Here is a 24,446-nt window from a genome sequence, read left to right as displayed (position 1 = left end):
AAAGGGAATTCACTATAAAAATGATTGAATGATCTATACTTGGAAACATGATAAAGGACTACAATTTATTTTAACCCTGTACACATAACTCTGAAAAATAAATTAAATATATTTCAGAGAAGTGCAGCACATCAAAACATAGTCCACTAAAGAAATCCAGCACTGAGCATTACGATAATTTGGAACTTACGTTGAAAATGTTAACTAGCAGACAACAGAGTATTGGATATTGATATTCCAAACAATAGTAACATGGAGCAGTAAGGGCCAGTATATTCAGCACAGCTTCTAATTTATTCTATGCAAGAGGTGGAAAGTAGGAATCAGGGCAAGAAAAAAAAAATCAAAGTTCATAAAAGGGGGAACAGGTTGCGAGCAGGCTTGATTAATAAGATGTGTCTTCTATTAACAAATAATACTCAGAATGCTGCACCTTTTTGAACCATAGATACAAGCATACAACCCAACATGTTTTGTATAAATCGAAGATCATGTTACCTAAATTAGACAAATCTTCCACAGACTTTGGAGAGGAAAAGGGGGTTAGAGATGGGTCAGTAGTTTGCCCTTTTGGAGAGGTCAACAGCCAGTTTGTTGAGGAAGGGATGATGTAGTTTTGAAGGAAAGATGGACAGGACCTGAGGAGAGGGAATCATTAAAAATATAAGCTAACATGAAAGCCAGGAAGAGAAGTGGATGGTCAACAGTTTGGTGGGAATAGAGTCAAGAAAGGAGGTGCATCCCATGGACAAGATGAGCTTGGAGGGAGCACAAGGGAGACAAGACAGAGAATAGAGGTTTGACAGTATTTCCTTACACATGTCGTTGCTGAAGCATGGAACATGTTACCAAAGTGAGTGGCTGAGGCAGAGATCAGGTTATCTTTGAAGGGAAGTATTCGAAGCAGAGGATGATACAAGGCACTAAAATGAGGATAGACTTACTGGGCTGTATGGCCTTTTCTATACTGTATTACATTATTATTCAATAGAGAAAATTATCTCGGATTATTTTGATAAACACAAGACAAACATTATTTACTTTGGTGGATACGAGTACAGAATTCTCTCACAGCATTTGTAAATTAATGGGCAGTGGCACAAGAACACAGTGAAATGTCCCAAAACTCTTTAAGAAAAGAGGAAGGTAACAAGGAGTAGGAAGGTGATGGTTTGGGTAAGTAACTGAAAACTCAGTCAAAGAGGTGGGTTTTGAGGATATTTCTGAAGATGGGGAGAGATATCGCAAGACAGCAGTTAATGCACATTTGAAAAATAAAATTTAAAACAATTTGGGGAAGACAATGGAATTCGATGGAAGCATAGCTCTTTCGTAGAGCTGGCACAGGTAATACAGGCCATATTGCCTCCCTCACTACTGTAAAATTCTATGATTCTACGGTCACAGAAAGCACGGGTTAGAATGTCAGTGCATGCTTGGAAGTGAAGTAGGAGTTCACTTTGCTTGGATTAGAAAGTGACAACTGGGACAGGCAAGGGGACATCAGCAATGTGTAAATGAGGATGTGGTCACAGATGTAAATAGTGAGGCCTTCAGGCCGCATTTTATGACAGGATGAAGGGCGAGCCTCCTAGATTTGATAATGAGAAATTGTGAGGAGAACTTAGATATGAGACCCCCTGTCATCTTTCATTCCATCTTATACATTCCATCCAAGATATACCACAGAGGAAGTGTGTGAGTCAACAAACAAAAGGATAAATTAAATAATTGTTGTATCACACATTGATTTATGTTTGGCCATTTTTCACAGACCTTCTAGTCGATTTGTATTTTTTAACTCATTGGTGCTCCCATTTTCTGTCAAGCTCCATTCTACTACTATACTTTTCAGCAATTGTCCTGACAATATTGTTCCTACGTGCTCTGATTTAACATGGTTGGATGTCTGCACCAGTTGAATTTTTAACTCAAGAGAAGGCAGAACCTATCAGCAATCACGTGTTATGTAACTGCACTTGTGATATGCCTCTCCACCATCATCCATCTGGATAGGACTACACTCACAGGATTCCATTTTATCTATCTAATCTTAATAGCCTATCTTCCTGTTATTGCACCAGTGCCTCTGGTGTCCCCAGAGGATCTATCCTTGGGCCTTCCTATTTCTCACCTACATGCTGCTCCTTGGCCACATCATCAGAAAGCACAGTGATAGTTTTCATATGTACACTGATGACACCCAACTCTACTTCAACACCATTTTTCTCAACTTCTCCGCTGTTGCTATATTATCAGACTGATTATCTGACATCCAGAACAGGATGAGCAGAAATTTCTTCCAATTAAATGTTGGAAAGGTTGAAGCCACTATTTCCAGTCCCCACTTTGAACTCCATTTCCTGGCTACCAAATCCATCCCTCTCCCTAAGCAAGGCTGTACATAGCCTTGGTGCCATATTTGACCCTGAGATGAGATTCCGACCACACATTTAATAAAAATCTGGAATTAAAAGTCTAATGGTGACTGTGAAACCATTGTCAATTGATGTAAAAACCCATCTGGTTCACTAATGTCCTTTAGGGAAGGAAATCTGTCGTCCTTACCTGGTCTGGTCTATATGTGAATCCAGACCCGCAGCAATGTGGTTAACTCTTTTTTAAAAAAAAACCCTTTGACATGGCCCAGCAGGCCACTCAGTTGTATCAAACTGCGACAAAGTCACAAAAATGGAATGAAACCAGACGGACCACCTGGCATCAACCTAGGGAGTGGGAACAACAATGGCAAACTCATGTCAAACCCGCAAAGTCCTCCTTAGTAACATCTGCGGGCTAGTGCCAAAATTGGGAGATCTGTCTCACAGACTAGTCAAGCAACAGTCTGACATAGTCATCCTCATGGAATCATCTCTTACAGATAATGTCCCATATACCACCATCACCATCCCTGGGTATGTTCTGTCCCACCGGCAGGAAGGCCTAGCAGAGGTGGCAGCACAGTGGTTGGGAAGGAGTTGCCCTGAAAATCCTCAACATTGACTCCAGACCCCATGAAGTCCCACGGCATTAGGTCAAACATGGACGGGAAACTTCCTGCTGATTACCATGGACTGCCCTCCCTCAGCTGATGTTTAACACCACTTGGAGGAAGCACTGAGGGTGGCAAGGGGGCAGGATGTACTCTGGGTGGGGGATTTCAATGTCCATCACCAAGAGTGGCTCGGTAGCACCATTACAGATCGAGCTCATAAATGACATAGCTGCTAAACTGGTTCTGCAGCAGGTGGTGAGGGAACCAACAAGAGGGAAAAACATACTTGACCTCATCCTCATCAAACTACCTGCTGCAGATGCATCTGTCCATGACAATATCAGTAGGAGTGACCACCACACAGTCCTTGTGGAGACATAGTGCTGCCTTCACATTGAGAATACCCTTGGTCGTGCTGTGTGGCACTACCACCGTGCTAAATGGGATTGATTTCAAACAGGTCTAGCAAGACTGGACATCCATGAGGTGCTGTGGGTCATCAGCAGCAGCAGAATTGTACTAAAAAAAAAAAATCTGTAATCTCATGGCCCAGCATATCCCCAATCTACCATTGCCATCAAGTCAGGAGATCAACCCTAGTTCATTGAAGAGTGCAGAAGGGCATGCCAAGAGCAGCACTATGCATACCTAAAAATGAGGTGTCAACCTGGTGAAGCTATAACACAGGACTACTTGTGTGCCAAGCAGCATAAGCAGCAAGTGATAGACAGAGCTAAGCAATCCCACAACTAATGGATTAGATCCAAGCTCTGCAGTTCTGCCACATCCAGTCGTGGATGCTGGTGGACAATTAAACAACTCACTGGAGGAGGAAGCTCAACAAATAGCCCCATTCTCAATGATGGAGGAGTCCAGCACATCAGTGCAAAAGATAAGGCTGAAGCATTTGCTACAATCGTCAGCCAGAAGTGCCAAGTGTATGATCCATCTCGGCCTCCTCCAGGAGGTCCCATGCAGCACAGTCTTCAGCCAATTCAATTCATTCCACGTGATATCAGGAAATGGCTGAACGCACTGGATACTGCAAAGGCTATGGGTCCTGACAATATTCCAGCAAAAGTACATAGGATTTGTGCTCCAGAACATGCCACACCCCTAGCCAAGCTGTTTCAGTACAGCTACAACACTGGCATCTACCCAGCTATGTGGAAAATTGCCAAGGTATGTCCTGTACACAAAAAAGCAAGACAAATCCAACCCAGCCAATTACTGCCCCATCAGTCTACCCTCAATTATGGGTAAAGTATTGGAAGGGGTCATCAACAGTGCTTTCAAGAGGCACTTGCTTGGCAATAACCTGTTCACTGATGCCAGGTTTGGGTTCCGCCAGGGCCACTCAGCTCCTGAGCTCATTGTATCCTTGGTTCAAACATCGACAAAAGAGCTGAACTCCTGAGGTGAGAGTAATTGCCCTCGATATCAAGGCCACATCTGACTGAGTGTGGCATCAAGGAGCCCTGGCAAAACTGGAATCTATGGGAATCAGGAGGAAAACTCTCCACTAGTTGGAGTCATACCTAGCACAAAAGGAAGATGGTTGTGGTTGTTGGAAGTCAGTCATCTCAGCTCCAGGACATCACCGCAGGAGTTACACAGGGTAGTGTCCTAGGCCCAACCATCTTCAGCTGTTTCATCAATGACCTTCCTTCCATCGTAAGGTCAGGAGGGGGGAAGTTTGCTGATGATTGCACAATGTTCAGCACCATTCACAACTACTCAGATACTGAAGCATTCCATGTCCAAATGCAGCAAGACCTGGACAATATCCAGGCTTGGGCTGACAAGTGGCAAGTAACATTCGTGCCACACAAGTGTCAAGCAATGACCACCTCCAACAAGAGAGAATCCAACCATCACCTCTTGATGTTCAATGGCATTACCGTCACTGAATCCCCCAATATCAACATCCTGGGGTTACCATTGACCAGGAACTGAACTGGACTAGCCAAATAAATACTGTGGCTATAAAAGCAGGTCAGAAGCTAGGAATCCTGTGGCGAGTAAGTCATCTCCTGACTTCCCAAAGCCTGTCCACCATCTACAAGGCACAAGTCAGGAGCATGATGAAATACTCCCCACTTGCCTGGATGAGCGTATCTCCCACAACACTCGAAGTTTGACACTGCCGAGGACAAAGCAGCCCGCTTGATTGGCACCACATCCACAAATATTCACTCCCACCACCACCAACACACAGTTGCAGCAGTGTGTACCATCTACAAGATGCACTGCAGGAATTCACCAAGGCACCTTAGAGAGCACCATCCAAACTCGCGCCCACTACCATCTAGGAGGTCAAGGGCAGCAGATAAATGGGAACACCACCACCTGGAATTTCCCCTCCAAGTCACTCACCATCCTGACTTGGAAATATATCGTTGTTCCTTCACTGTTACTGGGTCAAAATCCTGGAACCCCCTCCCTAACAGCACTGTGGGTGTACCTAAACCACATGGACTGCAGCGGTTCAAGAAAGCAGCTCACCACCACTTTCTCAAGGGAACTAGGGATGGGCAATAAATGCTGGCCCAGCCAGTGAAACCCACATCCTGTGAATGAATAAAAAAAAAGGTGAATCCACCTCCAGCAAATCCTCAGGCATTACAATCCACAACCTAACCACTCACTGTGTGAAAAAGTTTTTCCTCATGTTGCCTCTGGTTCTTTGCTAATCACCTTCAAATCGATGTCCACTGGTTTTCAACCCTTAGACCTATGGGAACAGTTTCTCTCTATCTACTCTGTCTAGACCACTCATAATTGTGAACACCCTTATCAAATCTCTGCTCAATCTTCTCTTCCCTAAAGAACACAAAGCTAATTTCTCCAATCTATTCATGTAACTGAAGTCCCTTAGTCCTGGAATGATTCTCATAAATCTTTAGTCCACCCTCTCTAAAGTCTTCACATCCTTCCTAAAGTGCTATCCAATTCTGGGCACCGAATACTCCACTTGAGGCTGAACCAGTGTTTTATAAAGGTTCATCACAACTTCCTTGCTTTTGTACTCGATGCCTCCATTTATAAAGCCCACTTTCTCAATCTGCTCTGCCAGCTTCAACAATTTGTGCACATAAGCCATCCAAGGTTTCTCTATTCCTGTACTCCCAATCAACCTCTCTGGCACTGAAAATTGACTAAACAAGTATGGAGTCTTAATCCTTCAGGTTTCAATTGCTTTTGGAGATTTTAAAATATACAGCTCTTCTGTTGCTGAAATCCTCATCCATGCCATTGTTACCTCCAGACTTGGCTATTCTGTGCAATTCTGGCTGACCATTCAGCCCGTTGTACCTGTGGCTGATCTTTGAAAGAGCTGTCCAAGTTAGTCCCACATTCTAGCTTTTTATTCATGATCAAGCAAATTAGTCCTCTTCAAGTACTTGCCCAATAGCCTTTTGAAAATTCCTACAGAATCTGATTACATGAAAATATGGTGGAACGTGTTTGAGATCTCAACAACCCTCTGTTTGAAATAAAAAAATTCCTCAATTCCCCTATAATTCTTTTGCCAATTTGAAATCTATGACTGGTTACTGACCCAGTTGCTAAAGAAAACAGTTTAAAACAATTTTAAAGTTTTTCAATTCAAATTAATACTTTTACTTTGTCTCTTTTTTTCCTCACAATCAAACCTTTCTTTTCCTCTTGATTTCTCTTTCTGAACTATTAAAGGTGCAAATCAACAAATTCAGTGCTGACAAAGACCCAGAATCTCTTTGGAAATATGCAAATATAAAGACCCCTGCTATTTTTTCCTTGCCTCTTACCTGGTGCTGCCTTTTCTTTAGCTGTTGCTCTGTAATCTGTGCTTTCTGCTGTAACATTTTCTCAATTCGCTGGTTCACCTGTTGTTCTTTCTTTCGTTCATTTTCATAAAACCTTGATCCCTACGAAACAAAAGATTAGCATTCAGGATCGATTTATGTCGAAATTAGGCATTTTGTGCTAAGTGTTAAACAATGCATCATCACTGACTCACTCCTTAAGACAATAGCAACCTGCAATTTACTCACTTCAACTACCAATTAATGCAGAATTATGTAAACTGAAATGCTCAATCTTCAAAGGAAACACCCACAGATGTTTCAAAAGTATATGTATTTGTTTCAAAAATAATAATTAATAAATGCTATAAAGAGCTACAGACACAGTCCAAGAAAACTGGCAGATAGAGTTCAATTGCAAGTAGTGTAAGCCCACACTAGGAATGGTAGGAGTTACAGGGGAGCAGAGCACTTTAGGGGTTCGTGCAAAGAAACAGGAAACATGAGCTGACAAGTGCAAAAAGTAATTTAAAAAGCTAGTGAATTGTTAGCTGTTATTTCAAATGGGGATGAAATGCAAATGAGTGGAATTAATGCTCCAGTTGTATAAGACTCTAGTGAGATCGCATATGGAATACTACGTTCAGCTCTGGGCACCTCAACTCAGGAAGGACATATAGGCCTTGGAGGAGATACCACACAGATTCACCAGCATTATATCAACTAAAAGGATGAAATTACAAAGCCAGATGATTAACCTGGTATTCTCCTGCATGTAGAAGATTAAGGGTGATCCAATTAAGATGTTTAATATGACTAAAGGATTTCATATGGTAAATAGAAGAAAACTATTTCCCTTGTGGGTGAATAACCCTAAAACCAGAGCAGAGTCATTGACTTCTTCATGCAGAGATGTAGAAATCTGGAACTATCTCCTTCAAAAGGCAAGTAAAGTTGCAGTAAAGATCTGCTACAATCTAGTTATACGGCAGAACAAGCTCCTAAATGCTTACTCCTATTCCTAAATCAGTTTGTCCACTGTAAAGTAATAAAAGCTTAAAAGCACTTTGAGATACATCTCACCAGATTTTTTTTAATATTTGTTCAAAGAATGTGGGCGTCGCTGGCTAGGCCAGATTTATTGCCCACCCCTAATTCACTTTGGGAAGGTGCTGGTGAGTCACCTTCTTGAACCCCTGCAGGAACATCCACAGTGCCGTTAGGAATGGAGTTCCAGGATTTTCACCTAGCAACAGTGAAGGAATGGCGATATAGTTCCAAGTCATGATAGTGTATGACTTGGCAGGGAACTTGTAGGTGGAGGTGTTCCCATGCATCTGCTGCCCTTGTCCTTCTAGGTGGTAGAGGTCATGAGTATGGAAAGTGCTGTTGAAGTCTTGGTGAGTTCAGGCAATGCATCTTGTAGATGGTACACACTGCTGCCACAGTGCATCAGAGGTGAGTGAAGTGAATGCTGAAGGTGCTGGTTGATGGGGTGCCAATCAAGCAGGCTGCTTTGACCTGGATGGTATCAAGCTGCTTGAGTATTGTTGGAACTGCACTCATGCAGCCAAGTGTGGGGTATTCCATCACACCCCTGACTTCTGCCTTCTAGATGGCTTTGGGGTGTCAGGAGGTGAGTTACTCACCGCAGGATTCCTAGCCTCTGACCTGCTCTTAAGAATATAGGAGAGTAGACCATTCAGCCCCTCTTGTAGCCACAGTATTTATATAGCTGGTCTAATTCAGTTTCCGGTCAATGGTAACCACCCTGCCCTCCCCCCACCCAGAATGTTGATAGTGGAGGATTCAGCGATGGTTAAGCCACTGAATATCAAGGGGAGATGTTTAGATTCTCTCTTGCTGGGGATAGTCATTGTCTGGCACCTGTATGGCACGAATGTTACCTGCTGCTTATCAGCACAAGCTTGAATATTGTCCAGGTCTTGCTGCATATGGTCACGGAACATTTCAGTGTCTGAGGTGTTGCAAATGGTGCTGAACATTGTGCAATTATTAGTGAACATCCCAATTTCTGACTTTATGGAGAGGAGATCATTGATGAAACAGCTAAAGATGGTTGGCCACAGGACACTACCCTGGGGAACTCCTGCAATGCTGTGCCAGGACTGAGATGATTGACCTCCAACAACCACAACCATCCTCCTTTCTGCTAGCTATGACTCAAACCGCAACACCGCACCCCCCCCTCCCCCCCGCCCCGATTCCCACTGACTTCAGTTTTGCTCAGGCTCCTTGACGCCCACACTCGGTCAAATGCTGCCTTGATGTCAAGGGCACTCACTCAAACCTCGTCTCTTGAGTTCAGCACTTTTGTCCTTGCTTGTACCAAAGCTGTAATGAAATCAGGTGCTGAGTGGCCCTGGCGGAACCCAAACTGAGTGTCAGTGAGCAGGTCATTGCTGAGTAAGGGCCGTTTAATAGCACCATTGACGGCCCCATCCATCACTTTTCTGATGATTGGGAGTAGACTAAGGGGGCAATAATCGGTTGGTTTGGATTTGTCCTGCTTTTAGTGGACAGGACATAGCTGGGCAATTTTCCACATTGCTGGGTAGATGCCAGTGTTGTGGCTGTACTGGAACACACAGGCTAGGGGCGCGACTAGTTCTGGGGCACAAGTCTTCAGTACTATTGCAGAATGCTGTCAGGGCCCATAGTCTTTGCAGTAGCCAGTGTTTTCAGTCATTTCTTGATGTCAGGTGGAGTGAGTTGAATTGCCTGAAGACTGGTATCTGTGATTTTGGGAACCTCAGGAGGAGTGAGGTGGATCATCTACCCAGCACCTCTGGCTGAAGAAGGTTGCAAATGCTTCAGCCTTGTCTTTTGCACTGATGCGTTGGGATCCTCCAGAATTGAGAATGAGGATACAAGAGGAGCCTCCTCCTCCAGTGAATTGTTTCATTGTCCACCACCATTCACAACCGGATGTGGCAAGACTGCAGAGCTTAGATCTGATCTGTTGGTTGTAGGATCACTTAGCTCTGTCTATCGCATGCTGCTTCTGCTGTTTGGCATGCAAGTAGTCCTGTGTTGTAGCTTCACCAGGTTGACATCTCATTTTGGGTATGCCTGGTGCTGCTCCTAGCATTCCATCCTGCACTCATCTTTGAATCAGGGTTGATCCCCTGGCTTGATGCTAATGGTAAAGTGGGGGGTATGCCAGGCCATGAGGTTACAGAGTGCGGTTGAATAAAATTCTGCCGCTGCTGATGGCCCATAGTGCCTCATGGATGCCCAGTCTTGAGTTACTAGATCTGTTCAAAATCTATCCCATCTAGCACGGTGGTAGTGGTAGTAAGGGTATCCTCAATGTAAAGGCAAATCTTTGTCTCCACAAAGACTGTGCGGTGATAAAAGCAAAAAACTGTGGATGCTGGAAATCCAAAATAAAAATAAAAATATTGTGGTTAAAATAAAAATTAGGGGTCGCTCTTACCAATACTGTCATGGACGGATGCACCTGTGACAGGTAGATTGGTGAGGCCGAAGTCAAGTAGATTTTTGCTTCTTGTTGGTTCCCTCACCACCTGCCGAACATAGGAATTAGGAGCAAGAGTAGGCCATTCGGCCCCTGAAGCCTGTCAAAGACCCAGTCTAGCAGCTACTGCCTTTCGGACTCGGCAAGCTCAGTCAGAAGTGGTGCTAGCTTTTTCTCGCTGCTATGCGGTAGCAACACAATTGGTGTTCACCACAAATAGAAAGCTGCCTTCAAGCCAAAAAGACTTTCTGCCTATCGCACAAATGAGTAATGTGGTATATGAATTTCAGTGTCAGTGTGATGCTAGGCATGTAAGCTATACATCCCAAAGACTGGTGGATTTTATCAAGCAGCATATCCCTTCTACTGTTCGCAGCGGGCAAGGTACAGACCATATACAACCAACCCATACTTGCAAAACTCAAAACAGTGTTCGATATTAGATGTGATTCTGCGATTGGACCACATTTGCTAAATAATCCACGAGTGCTAAGAAATCTGCTGACAACCATTTTAAGATTGCCATTCGGGCTCACAGTGTGGTGCATTTGCGTGTACCGGAAGCTACATATATTAATACACTGGGCTCTGTTCTTTTCAGACAGAAAGAACATGTACACACATTGCACCTGTTTCAGCTAAACAAAATAAGTGACAGCCATTCGCTGGTTCATTCCCCAGGGCAATGTGTTGACCAGAGTCAAGCTGCCTGGCTTAAATTTCAAATAATACTTGGTAGTTAACTGTCAGTCACCATCATTGGTGGTGCATTCTCCATGGCAAAACCTCTACCAATCAGAATCCACTCGCCAAACAATCAGCACTCTCCTCTCATACAGTATAAATTTGTTGTTTCCCTGACATTAGCATTTTCTTGAGAATTATCCTGAGGAGTGCAAGATGAAAAGCTTCAGCAAAAAGTCTCTTTTTTCAGCAATACTCAAGTTCTGTATTACCAAATGATTTTTGGAAAGCTGGAACAACTTTAAGAAAATTAAATGGAATGACATAATTATGTTTCAATTGATGCTTTTCTGCAGGATCTTTTTCTGATCTATGTATATTTCAGGGAATCTATGTTTAAATTACTTTTTCCTGAGTCAATGAGAAAACACAATACTTGATTTTTGTTCCCACCTATGCAGAGGTTTAATTTGCAATGCACAGTACACAAAACTTTTAAATTATATTAATGTCAGCCTTGGCTCAGTGGCAGCATTCTCAACTCTGAGTCAGAAAGTTGTAGATTAAAGCTCCATCCCTGGCACTTGAGCACATAAACAAGCTCGTCATTTATATCACTGCTGCATATGGAACCTTGCTGTACGCAAATGGGCTATCTCTCTTCCCTACAACAGTGGCTGTACTTCAAAAGTACTTTACGGAATGCAAAGTGCTTTGGGTCATCATGAGATTGTAAATGGCAAGTTCTTTCATATCTTTCTTACAGCTATGACCCACGTCTGCCTCAAAGACTAAGAGGTCAACCAAGCCTGCATTCTTTGTTTATGATGCTTGAGGGTATTGTGCCATGATACAGTAATATAAACTACTACTTTACCAATTACAATACCATTGCAAGTGTTTTAATACAACTACCAAAAAGGTAGTTATTCTTTAAATGACTTGCTCTTTCAAATACCAAGACACATTGGCAAAGTTATTCTACTTGATATCAATGCTGCTTTTAATTGACCTGTGGTCGAAGTGAAAAGTATGAATATACAAATAGCAGAGTGACAATAATAAGAGAAACAATAAGTAAGTTCTGCAACAGTGTTTTTGTGAGCTTGTATTTAAGCCTAGAATTGTTCAAAGATAAAGCACTCAATTTAAACTTCCGATCGAAAGGAATTTTTAAAAACAGATTGAAATCAAAGCTGCCAGTATTTTCCCCGCGTACAACTCTTTACCTGAAAGCAATAACTCAATACCTTTTTTTTAATATTCAATATCCTGCACTCATCTTGGGGGAAGGTGACCAGCAGAGACCCGCATGTAGGTGAAACAGAAAACAATTCCAAATCTCTCCTATTTTGTTGCTATTCCTGAAGAGTGACTGTAGGGTTGGAATCCCCTCCAACTGGGAAATTTATGGAACATCATTTCAAACACATGGACATGTTTTGACCTCATGATTGAAACTATAAATTACAAAAAGCCAAGCTGCAGTCAACAGTACAGGGCTGGGCTGCAAAGGGTTAATTCCCACATTTAGTAAAAACTCAGTTACTCATCAAAAGGGTTTGGACATTGACTAATGCTATCAAGAAGTCTGATTATCCAGTACAATACACTCAAGGAATTATACAACTAAGGTCTGCACCACAGACAATAGTACTGGGATGGGATCATTCAAACCTTCATTAATTTTGGAGCCAGGTGCTGTTGCTGTGCCACCTCAACAGCAGGAGAATTGCTGATACAATGAGAACTGATAATATTCCTCTGGATACATCTTCCATAGAAAACCCCATATTGTTTCAACCAGCAGGAGTTGACGATATTTCTCTGGTCTTTGCGTGGAATCAACTAAATGGACACTGGAACAACAGGGAATATGTTTTGACATGTCTGAGTTAAAGTATTATAAAAGAAGAGCAGATTTGATTATCTGGGCTGCAGTTAGAAGGAGGGTCATGGCTAGTCACCTTGCCTCAGGCCTTCCACCTACACCGCACAGAAAAGCCATATTGGGGATTGTAAGTGTTTTCAGCCACATTGCACTGATATTGGCATGAAGGTTTTGGGCTGCAGTCGGAAGAAGGGTCTAGTTTGGTCACCTTGACTCGGGCCTGAGTCAAGCAGTCCATGTCCAAATGCAGCAAGACTTGGACAATATCAAGGCTTGGGCTGACAAGTAGCAAGTAACATTCACGCCACACAAGTGTCGGGCAATGACCATCTCCAACAATGTCATGAGAAGGGTGAACTAACAAAGGTGGTCAAGGAGAGTATCCAATCAAAAACTAAGGTGTACAAAGCAGCAAAAACTAGTGGTAGGCCAGAGGGTTGAGAATTTTTTTAGGAACGAGAAGCTGATGATTAAAAAGCTAATATAGAGGAAGAAAACTGATTATGAAAGTAAATTGGCAAGAAATATAAAAACAAACAACAAGAGCTTCTACAGGTTTGTAAAAAGAAAAAGTGGCTAAATTGAGTTGGGGCACTTGGAGCATAGGACTGGAGAATTGACAACGGAGAACAGGGAAATGGCAAATAACTTAAACCAATATTTTGCATTGGTCTTCACGACGGGGGACACTATGAACATCCCAAAGATATCAGATAAGTAAGGAACTGATGGGGGGGGCAGAAAGATCTTGTAACAGTCTCTATCACATGTGACAAAGTATTAGACAAACTAATGGGACTAAAGGCAGACAAGTCGCCAGGACCTGATGGGCTGCATCCAAGAGTTTTAAAGAAAGTGGCTACACAGATAATGGAGGCATTGGTTGAAATATTTCAGAACTCACTGCATTCCGGGAGTATCCCAGCAGTTTTGAAAATCGCTAATGTGATTCCCTGTTCAAGAAGGGAGGGAGACAAAAAGCAGGAAACCATAGGCCAGTCAGCCTAACATCTGTCGTTGGGAAAATGCTACGGTCCATTATTAAGGGAAAAATAGCAGGACATTTAGAAAAGCTTAACACAATCAAACAAATTCAACATGGTTCTGTGAGAGGGAAATCATGTTTGATAAACTTGCTAGAGTTCCTTGAGTTGATAAAGGGGAACCAGTAGATGTAGTGTATTTGGATTTCTAGAAGGCATTCAATAAGGTGCCTGCTAAAAGGTTATTGCACAAGATAGAAGCTCATGGTATTGGGGGTAATGTATTAGCATGGATTGAGGATTGGTCAACACACAAGACGACAGAGTCGGGATTAATGTGTCTTTTTCAGGTTGGAAAGACGTAACTAGTGGAATACCACAAGGATAAATCCTAGGGCCTCAATTATTTACTAACTATATTAATTTTTTTGGAGGAGGGGGCAAAGTGTAATGTACCCAAATTTGCTGATGATACAAAAATAGGTGGGAGGGCATGTTGTAATGAGGACATAAGGAATCTGCAAGGGGATATAGATAGGTTGAGTGAGTGGGCAAAACCTTGGCAGATGGAGTTTAATGTAGGAAAGTGTGAGGTCATGCACTTTGGTAGGAAGAATCAAAAGACTGACTATTATTTAAATGGAGAGAGACTCCAAATAAGTGCAGCACAGAGGGATTTGGGTGTTCTTGTGCATGAAAGTTAGCATGCAGTGATTAAGAAGGCAAATGGAATTTTGGCCTGTATTGCTAGGGGGTTGGAGTTTAAAAATAGGGAAGTCTTATCACAATTGTGCAGGGTGTTGGTGAGGCCGCACCTAGAGTACTGTGTACAGTTTTGGTCCCCATATTTAAGAAAGGATATATTAGCATTGGAGGCAGTTCAAAAGAGATTCACTCGGCTGATTCCTGGGATGAAGGGGTTGACTTATCAAGAACGGCTAAACAGGTTAGGCCTTTATTCATTGGAGTGAGGGGTGATCTTATTGAAACGTACAAGATTCTGAGGGGGCTTGACAGGGTAGATGTTGAGAAATGTTTCCACTAGTGGAGGAATATCAAACTAGGGGACATAGTTACAGAATAAGGGGGCACCCATACAAAGGAATTTCTTCTCTCAGAGGGTATTGAATGTCTGGAATTCTCTAACCCAGAGAGTTGTTGAGGCTAGATCGCTGAAAGTATTTAAAGAGGAGGTAGATAGATTTTTGAAATATCAGGGAGTTGAAGGCTATGAGGAGCTGGCACGAAAGAGGAGTTGAGGCCTGGGGCAGATCAGCTATGATCTTGTTGAATGGCGGTGCAGGCCCAAATGACCTACTCCTTATGTTTGAATGCAGTATATCTCTGTTACTAATTGCTATGAGATCTGTAAAACAGTGTTACTATGTGACTGTAGAATGTTCTATGCAACTCATGTGATCAAATAGCTACCAAACAGCTATTTCAACAATCAAGTTGTTTGTCACAGGTAACTACACCTTTCCTAAAAAAATACTTTCAAGTGAAATTATGTTCCAAGGGCCCTCCTCTCCTTCTTTCAAATGCTTTACTTCTGCTGGACTCAGTTTGATACATATTTCCCCTCTCTCCCAAGAGCAAACATGGAGATGCTGCTGGGAAATCAAATATAAAAGGATAGTGTTTCCATTGTGACTGCAATCAAGAGATTGGTTGCAAATTACACTGGTAAGGTGACAGTTTTAAGTTTCTGCTCATCTGTATCATCACAAATGTAAAATCTTTCATGAACCAGCACAATGCTCACTGAAATAGAATTTACCTTCGTTCTTGCATTAAAAGATAGTCACTTACGTTATTTAAGAGTGGCAACCTAATGCAGTTTATTAATAGAGCTGAAAATCGGTTTATCACAAAAAATTAGCAATTTGGATAAGTTTCTAGTCCTCTACCTGTGAGCAGACTGATAATAAAGTACTGAAAATAAAAACTATATTAAACTGTTCACTAGTTTCTAGTCAATTTCCTAGTAAATAAAATATTTTTAAGGTGTAAAAACTTTGAAAACACACCTACTAACGTCTCTGCACCTAAGAAAACAAGCTCAATTTGAATGCAATCCTCCAATGGCCACAAATGGCCGAAACTCACTATCCTCATTATTTTAATGAGCTGTGGCCTATTTTGAGGTGGGCATTGGGCAACATGATTCTTAAAAAAGCATTAAAGATTGTGGAAACGCAATTTAAGATTGACATAATGTACATTCAGGTTTCCACAACCTATTCCGGTGGTTCAGGCAATTTCATCCAGATTGCAAACTATCGGAAGCTCTACCCCAAAGAGCTCATTTAAATAGCTGACTAAAAGAAGATTGACAAGAGATTATTTTTTATTATTCCCTCATGGGATGTCGGCATCACTGGCAGCATTTGTTGCTCAAGCCCGGCTGCCCTTGAGAAGGCAGTGATGTGCTGCTTTCTTGAAGTTCTACTGTATGCACGTTCACAGTGCTGTTAGCAAGGGAGTTCCAAGATTTTTGCCCAGCAACAGTGAAGGAACGGCATATATAATTCCAAGTCAAGATGATGTGTTACTAGGATGGGAGCTTACAGGTGGTGGTGTTCCCATGCATCTGCTGTCCTTGTCCTTTGAGGTGGCAGAGGTTGCAGGTTTGGAAGGTATTGTTGAAGAAGCTCTGGTGAATTGCTACAGTGCATCTTGTAAATGGAGACACTGCTGCCACCTTGCATCCTTGGTGGAGGCAGTGAATGTTTATAGTAATAGATGGGGTGTCGATCAAGTGAGCTGCTTTGTCCTGAATTGTGTCAAGCTTCTTCAGTATTATTGGAGCCACACTTATTCGGACAAGTGGAGAGCATTTTATCAGACTCCTGACTTGTGCCTTGTAGATAGTGGACTGGCTCTGGGGAGTCGGCAAGTGAATTACTCACAGCTGATTCTCAGCCTCTGACCTGATCTTGTAACCACAGTATTTATGTGGCTAGTCCAGTTCAGTTTCTGATCAACGGTAACCCCCAGGATGTTGATGTAGATTCAGAAATAGTAATGCCGTTGAATGTCATGGGGAGGTGATTAGATGCTCTGTCATATCAGAGATGGTCACTTCCTGGCAATGTTGTGCCATGAATGTTATTTGTCACTTAACAGCCCAAGCCTGAATTTTGTTTTTTATTCATTTATGGAATATGGGTGTCACTGACAAGGCCAGCATTTATTGCCCATCCCTAAATGTTGTCCAGGTTTTGCTGTATATGGACACAGACTGCTTCAACATCTAAGGAGTCACAAATGGTGCAGAACATTGTGCAATCATCAGATCAGTGAGGGAAATTTGTTGATGAGGAAGCTGACTATGGCTGGACCTAGGGCACTATCCTGAGGAACTCCTGTAACAATGTTCTGGGGTGAAGATAAGTGGCCTCCAACCACCACAACCATCTCCTTTGTGCTAGGTATGACTCCAACCAGTGGAGAGTTTTCCCCCCGACTCCCATTGACTTCAATTTTTCCAGGACATCTTGATGCCATACTCAGTCAAATGCTGATGTCAAGGGCAGTCACTCTAACCTCCCCTCAAGTTCAGTTCTTTTGTCAATGTTTGGACCAAGGCTGTAATGAGGTCAGGAGCCGAGTGATCCTGGCAGAATCCAAGCTGAGCAGCAGGGAGCAGGTTATTGCTGTGTAAGTGCCCCTTGTCAGCACTGTCGACTAACCTGCCAACACTTTGCTGATGATTGAGAGAAGACGGGGGTGATAAGTGGGCAGATTGGATTTGTCCTGTTTCTTGTGGACAGGGAAATTTTCCACGTGCTCAGGCAGATGACAGTATTGCAGCAGTTTGGCCAGGAACATGGCTAATTCTGCAGCACAAGTCTTCAGTAATATTGCTGAGATGTCATCAGGGCCCAGTGTCCTGGCAGTATCTTGTGTCTTCAGCTGTATCTTGATATCACGTGGAGTGAATCGAACTGGCTGAAAATTGGCATCTCTGATGTTCGGGGCCTCAGGGGGAGGCTGGATTGGATCATCCACTTGGCACTTCTAGCTGAAGTTAGTGTCAAATGCTTCAACCATGTCTTTTGCACTGATGTGCTGGGCTCCCCCAGCATTGAGGAAGGAGATATTTGTGGAGACTATGAGATGGTGGCATTGTCATAATGTCGCTGGACCAGCAATCCAGAGGTCCAGGCTAACAATCTGGGGACATTAAAATCCCACCATGGCAGCTGGTGGAATTTGAATTCAGTTAATAAATCTAGGATATCAAGTTAGTATCAGTAACAATGACCACGAAACTATTACTGATTGCCATTAAAAAACCCATCTGGTTCACCAATGTCCATCAGGGTAGGAAATCTGCCATTCTTACCTGGTCTGGCCTACGTGTGACTCCAGACCCACAGCAATGTGGTTGACTCTTAACTATCCTCTGAAATGGCCTAGCAAGCCATGCAATTCAAGGAAAATTAGGGGTGGCCAACAAATGCTGACCTTGCCAGCGATGCCCACATCCCATATGAAAGAATAAAAAAAATTGTCCTCTGGTCAGTTTTTTAATTGTCCACCACCATTCATGACTGGATGTGGCAGGATTGCAGCACTTTGTTCTGATTTGTTGATTATGGGATCACTTAGCTCTGTCTATCGCATGCTGCTTCTGCTATTTTGCAGGCTTGTTACAGTTTCACTTCACTTTTAGGTATGCCTGGTGCTGCACCTGGCATGCCCTCCTGCACTCCTCTGGCTTGATGGTAATGGTATAGTGAGGGATATGCCATGCCATGAGATTACAGATTGTGATTGAATACAATTCTGTTGCTGTTGATGGCTCACAGCCTCTCATAGATGCTCAGTTTTGAGCTATCTATTCTGTTTTGAATCTATTCCATTTTAGCTTGTGGTGCTGCCGCACAACACGATGGACTGTATCCTCAGTATGAAGACAAGACTTCTTCTCTACAAGGAATGTGTGGTGGTCACTCCTACCAATACTGTCATGGGCAGATGCATCAGCAACAAGTAGATTGGTGAGTGTGAGGGCAAGTAGATTTTTCCCTCTTGCTGGTTTCCTCACTACCTAATGCAGGCACAGTCTGAAAGATATGTCCTTCAGGACTCAGCAGCTCAGTCACTTGAGGTGCTATCAAGCCACGTGGTGATGGACAATGAAATCTCCAGAATACATTCTGCGCCCTTATGACCTTCAGTGCTTCTTCCAAGTGGTGTTCAACATGGTCGAGTACTGTGGAAGGGCAGTAGATGATAATTAGCAGGAGGTTTCCCTGCCCCTGTTTAACTTGACGCCGTGAGCCTTCATGGGGCCCCGGAGAAAATGTTGAGAACTCTTAGGGCAACTCACTCTCAACTGTATACCGCCTTCCAGCGCAGCAGGATATATCCAACGATGGTGATGGACATGTCTGGGCAATTGGCTGTAAGGTATGATTCAGTGAGTATGACCATCTCAGGCTGCTGCTGGATAGAGAATGGGATGCATGTCAAAGAAATAGGAGGGAAAATAATAACAGAAAAGTAGAGATAGAGAATAAAAAAGACTTGGGCAGCTAGAGAGACAACAGCCAAGAATAATTGTTTTAGAGCCAGAGGCACAGGCAGACAATGAAAGACAAATACAAAGACAAAGAGTTGACACAAAGAATCAGAGTGGGAAATATGTAGGGAAACACGGAGCGAGAAACTTTTTCCCTTATCTTTTAGTAATAACTGGATTTTCCACTAAAATATTGTTTTTCAATTAGCTAGCTTTTAAACAGTTCTTTTTTTTATATATAACTTACTTATTTTTATCCTTTTTATCTCCTAATTGTGGAAACGTGCCTCTTAGTATATGTGAAACTATTCCCAAAAATGCACATTTTTAATTTATATTAAGAATAAGATGATCCCAGTTTGACTACCCAATTACACTTAAAGAAATTAACATGTTTTTGTAACACAAAATATGAGCCATTTGGGTGCATTGAAGGGCTGCAAAATAAATACATCACAATTAAGTGGGCTGAACTACTAATGGGTAAACCTACAGACAAACAGTGAGAAGTATTCAAAGTATTTGGTACAAAATCAGTACATACCCTTAAAGGCAAAGGGGCTCCACTTGTGTAGTTAAGAAATCATGGTCAACAAATGAGCCAAGACACAGCATCAAGCTAAATCAAAATATTTACACAAATGCATGGAAAGTGTTAAGTTAGCAGACTAGGAGAGCTTTAAAAAACCCAAAGGAATACAAAAAACAATAAGGAAAAATGGAAAAAAACTTGCAAACGATATTGAAGTAAATATTTTGATAAAGAAAAGGAGAATGGAAAAAGGGAATGTGATCCCATTAAAGATAATTCAATGCTTTGCAGGACGGGAAGCCAATGGAAGTCAGAGAGAACTAGGGATGGAAGGTAATTGAGGCTTGACATGGGATAAGATGCAGCAGAAGAGGTTTGGTTAAATTGGGGCATGTGTAGGGCAGGGCTTGGGAGTTCAGCTTGGAGGACATTAGAAAAGTGAAAACTGGAACTGTCAAAGGGTTTTAGTGACAATCAGGATATATTAGGGATGTAGTCATGCAAGATTTTGATGATGGAAATAAGAACGTTTGGCGACAGATTGAATGCAGAATATTATGGCGGATTGGTTATAAGGATAATTTCTTAATATAGTGATTTTATAATTGTGTGCTACAAGTGCATTTTTGTTCAGTGTTTTGAAATGAACAGTTTTATACCAGTTACGGAGGTGGAAATCCACCCCATTCATCTGTCATTACCTTTCCAACTAAGTCTGCTCTCTATTTTATTAATATTAATCACGAAAGTTAATCAACAAAAAAGCTATTTATAAAAGCTATGTTGTTTGTAGTAATGCTCCAAACATGGTCCATCTTATGCATCAGAAAAATAACAAAGCATGACATTTTAGTTTTGCAAAATGTAAATATCAGCTGTAACTAACCTTAGAAGCTTCCAGAATTATTTTGTTAATTTTTTCTTTATCCAACCCTTCCATTCCAGCTTTATTATCGTTGAGAGCCATCCTGGAAAGAATGCCACCATCACTGGGAGCACAGCTATCCGCAGTTTCTTTTGCAGTATGTTCCATGTTGGCTTCTTTTATCAATTTAGCTGTACCTTTATCTTTTTAAATCACACATTCCAGTCCTAAATAATTGAAAACACAGAAGTGGTTTGACCAGTTAGGACAAAATCTCACTGCAGATTTCAGGAACATAAGCAAGTGATCAATTTTAAAATACAGTCCTCACAAGCTTCTTCCTTGTTGCAATGCAATTATAAAATAAATACTATTTTTATGATCATTTTTCTAGGACAGACATTGATTGATTGAATGATTTTCTAGTTAGCAGTCATGTTCAAAACATAGCCCAGATGAAATGTGGCCTGCAAATTTCTTTGAATAGGCCCGCAAATCTCCCTTCTTTGGGATTGCATGCTGAACCAACTTCAGCACCTTCAAGAGATTTTACATTCCAGACGTATAGCACTGAAAAGACTGTTCCACAATTAATAGGTGGTCAAAAATCCACCAATTAAGGAGCAGCCATTACCTGCCCTCCAACTCCATCAATTTTAAGAGTTGGACCATTCTCTCTATTCTCTTACATTCTTTTTGTGTTCCATTCTAGGATGACCAAAGACCTACTGAACAACTTTATTAGGTCAGATCAAGGTCATGCAACAGACTTCCTCAAACACCACAGCTTGTAAACTGACGACTCTGGATACAGGCCCAACCTTTCCTCATAAGATAACCCCTTCACCCCAAGAATCCAGTTGAGTTGATCTTCTCTGAATTAATTCCAATGCAGTGGACAATATTCAAGCTTTGGCTGAAAATGGAAAGCAGCAATTGTGCAACACAAGTGCAGGTGAAGACCATCTCCAACAAGACAGAACTTAAACACCATCCCTTGAGATTCAACTGCTTTACCATCGCTGAATCCCTCATAATAAACATCCTGGGAGTTACCACTGATAAGAACTTTAGATGGACTGGCAACAAATACTGTGGCTACAATGGTAGGTGAGGGGCTGGATATTCTGTGGTGAATATCCACTTAACTCCCCAAATCCTCTCAACTGCCTACGAGACACAAGCCAGAAGTGTGACAGAATACTCTCCACTTGCCTACGACAATACACAGTCTTTGGACAGTTTTTGAGAGTGAAGAAAGGGAGGAGGAATGGAGGATGGGGGTAACTCACATGCAACAACAGGGGGTGGGGGTAGCTTACTTTTTGTGTACCAGGATTTAATTTTTGTGCAGATGGGGCTTCCTTTTTGTTTTCACCATCCCATATTGTGTAATGATATGCAGCTCACTCATCAGTACTGATGTATTTCTCTAACCTTCCATTACAAACGTTGGGTAACCTTAAGACCATACATCTACTTTGAAGCAACTAACATTTTATGTAGTTTAGGAAAGGAAATTATCACACTCCTCATCTAATGATGTACTGCTGTGGAATGTTCCTTAATGAGGTGCTGCTGTGGAATGTAAAACCTGAATGTTTACTACCTGGGGCAGAAAAGTCTGTCAAACAGCCATGCTCTGAGATTGCAGAGAAGCAGAATGTCAGTGAAGCTTTTTATTTCCTCTTGATTTTCTTCCCAATGGCTCTGCCCCTCCCCCATTTGAACCAAGGCCAATTTCCCCCTCCCCAGAAACCAAATGCCACAAAACAGAGATAAAATCTGTGACTTCCTTTGTCTGCTTGGATCTTAATCACACTATGTGGCTCATTTGCCACTGGGTTAAGAGATTGCAGTGGGATGGGGCGCGGCAGCAGTGACAGTGGCTAATTGTGCACATTATTGAAAAAAAAACATTATTCTTAAACCTATTCTAAATATTATATCAAACCCGCATGATTTAAAATCTCACAAAAGGGCAGGTAGTTTATGGTAGAAGGCATGTTTACAAATTATGATTGTGGAAATACAGTTTTTATTTAATTCATGTAAAGCAGGGATGTTTGGAGTTCTCCATCTTCAGAAACCATTTGGAAAAATGTGTTACCTTGAGGCCATATGGAGTTTAAATTTATTTTTCACTTCATTTACATGTATCTTACATGATTGATACTCCCGTATCTTGGTGTCACGATATGGAATTCATGATTAATGATAGAACAATCTTAAACACAACCCTTTGCAAATCTCCAGACTCAGAATTCAAACAGAGCAAACCAGAAAATAAGTAGTAAGTACAAACAAAATCAAGTTGCCTGGCATTGAGAGCTAGATCGCCACAAAACAGAAGTCACAATTTGGACATCTAAATCACTCAGGGAGACAATTCAGTGATCCGCTGCCAAATGTTCATGCCTGCACTTTCCCGATTGGTAAACTTCTGACCTGTGTCAGATCCACAGGAAATACTGCAAGCAGATGCTCAGTACTTCCTGAAAGAAAGAGGAAGAATTATTTTTAAAACGTAAAACAAATCACTCCAAACCACTTTTATATATTTCACAAAGCCCTGGAGCAACTTATCTACCCTTTGAACCAGGAATGGCAAGAGACACAGGATGAATTTGTATAAATATAAAACATTTTTTAAAGGCTCAATATAGAGCAGGCTAGCTCAAAAACTGGGAACTCACATTCCTGTATGACCTAATAATTGTGTCCAGGCTTCCTTCAGAGAGAGTTTGAGCCATCTCAGATAAATCCTCAATCTTAGTGGTGAGTAAAACTGCAAGGACTCCCTTACATTCTCCAACATGTTAGTAAACAGCAGTGACTTTCCACAGGTTTGACTGTCTCCTCATCCTGACCAGAGGCGTCATTAGCAGAATTCTGGCATTAAACTTTCTGGTTTTCTGCCCACATAGCTTAGTGTGGCACGGTTCAGAGTGCAATGCCTTATAGTATGAAACATTTCTGTACAGATACAGAGGTTTCTGTATAGTGTAAGTTGTTGAATTAGTCCTACACCTTTACCCCTCATTCTATCCCTCAATTTAGTTTCCTGCATTAAACAGTTAAAGTAGTTTGGGGAAAAAATCCAACTTGTAAACTTAACAACGCTGTTTACTGATATATTTTAGTGAGTAAGGAAACTCCTTTGACTATCACCAATGTTGTAAAACCGTCAATAGCTCTACATCTTTCCGAATTGAGAGAGATTAGAATACAGTGGCCCCGATTTTTCTGGAGTGGGGCATCTCACAGCATCCATTAGTTAGACCTTTACCCTCACAATTCAGCTTTAAAACCTTTTGCCCCATAAGTTGCTGGATGGCAAAAGGGCATCTGGGACTTTGTTGAATTACAGGACCAATGGTCTATTTCTTTAACTACTGAGATTTAAGGAATGAGAAAGAAACAGGGAGAAGTAAACAGTCAAGTCGGGTGCAGAAACATGAATCAGGAGGGAAAAGGAGGAGGCAGGAAGAAAAATACACAATGAATAGTAGCACCCTGGGAAGTACTGAGGATCAGAGGGACCTTGGTGTGCATGTCCACCGGTCCTTTAAGGTAGCGGGCAGGTAGATAAGGTGGTTCAGAAGGCATATCGGATACTTGCTTTTATTAGCCGAGGCATAGAATATAAGAGGTTATGCTAGAACTGTATAAA

At 41.9% G+C, this 24,446-nt stretch overlaps 1 protein-coding gene across 5 annotated transcripts in view; it reads right to left on the bottom strand.

Annotated features, from left to right (window-relative positions):
* The window catches only part of polk (polymerase (DNA directed) kappa), a 105,983-nt gene that overhangs the window by 79,569 nt on the left and 1,968 nt on the right, over positions 1-24,446 (bottom strand). The window contains exons 2-4 of one of the 5 annotated variants that reach the window (XM_041186712.1): positions 23,222-23,268; positions 20,795-21,000; positions 6,787-6,906 (exon numbers count right to left, since the gene is read on the bottom strand). In XM_041186712.1, the coding sequence (XP_041042646.1) occupies positions 6,787-6,906; positions 20,795-20,941 (267 nt within the window). In that variant the 5' untranslated portion in view covers positions 20,942-21,000; positions 23,222-23,268. Of the gene's footprint in view, positions 1-498; positions 539-6,786; positions 6,907-20,794; positions 21,001-23,221; positions 23,269-23,469; positions 23,779-24,446 lie in introns of those variants that run through there. The other 4 variants (XM_041186714.1, XM_041186713.1, XM_041186716.1 and 1 more) reach the window with 4 other exon arrangements.

This window comes from Carcharodon carcharias, chromosome 4 (assembly GCF_017639515.1).
Source record: "Carcharodon carcharias isolate sCarCar2 chromosome 4, sCarCar2.pri, whole genome shotgun sequence".
NCBI lineage: Eukaryota > Metazoa > Chordata > Chondrichthyes > Lamniformes > Lamnidae > Carcharodon > Carcharodon carcharias.
The sequence above is the reverse complement of the archived record's forward strand: the minus strand, read 5'-3'. Positions and strand labels throughout refer to the sequence as shown.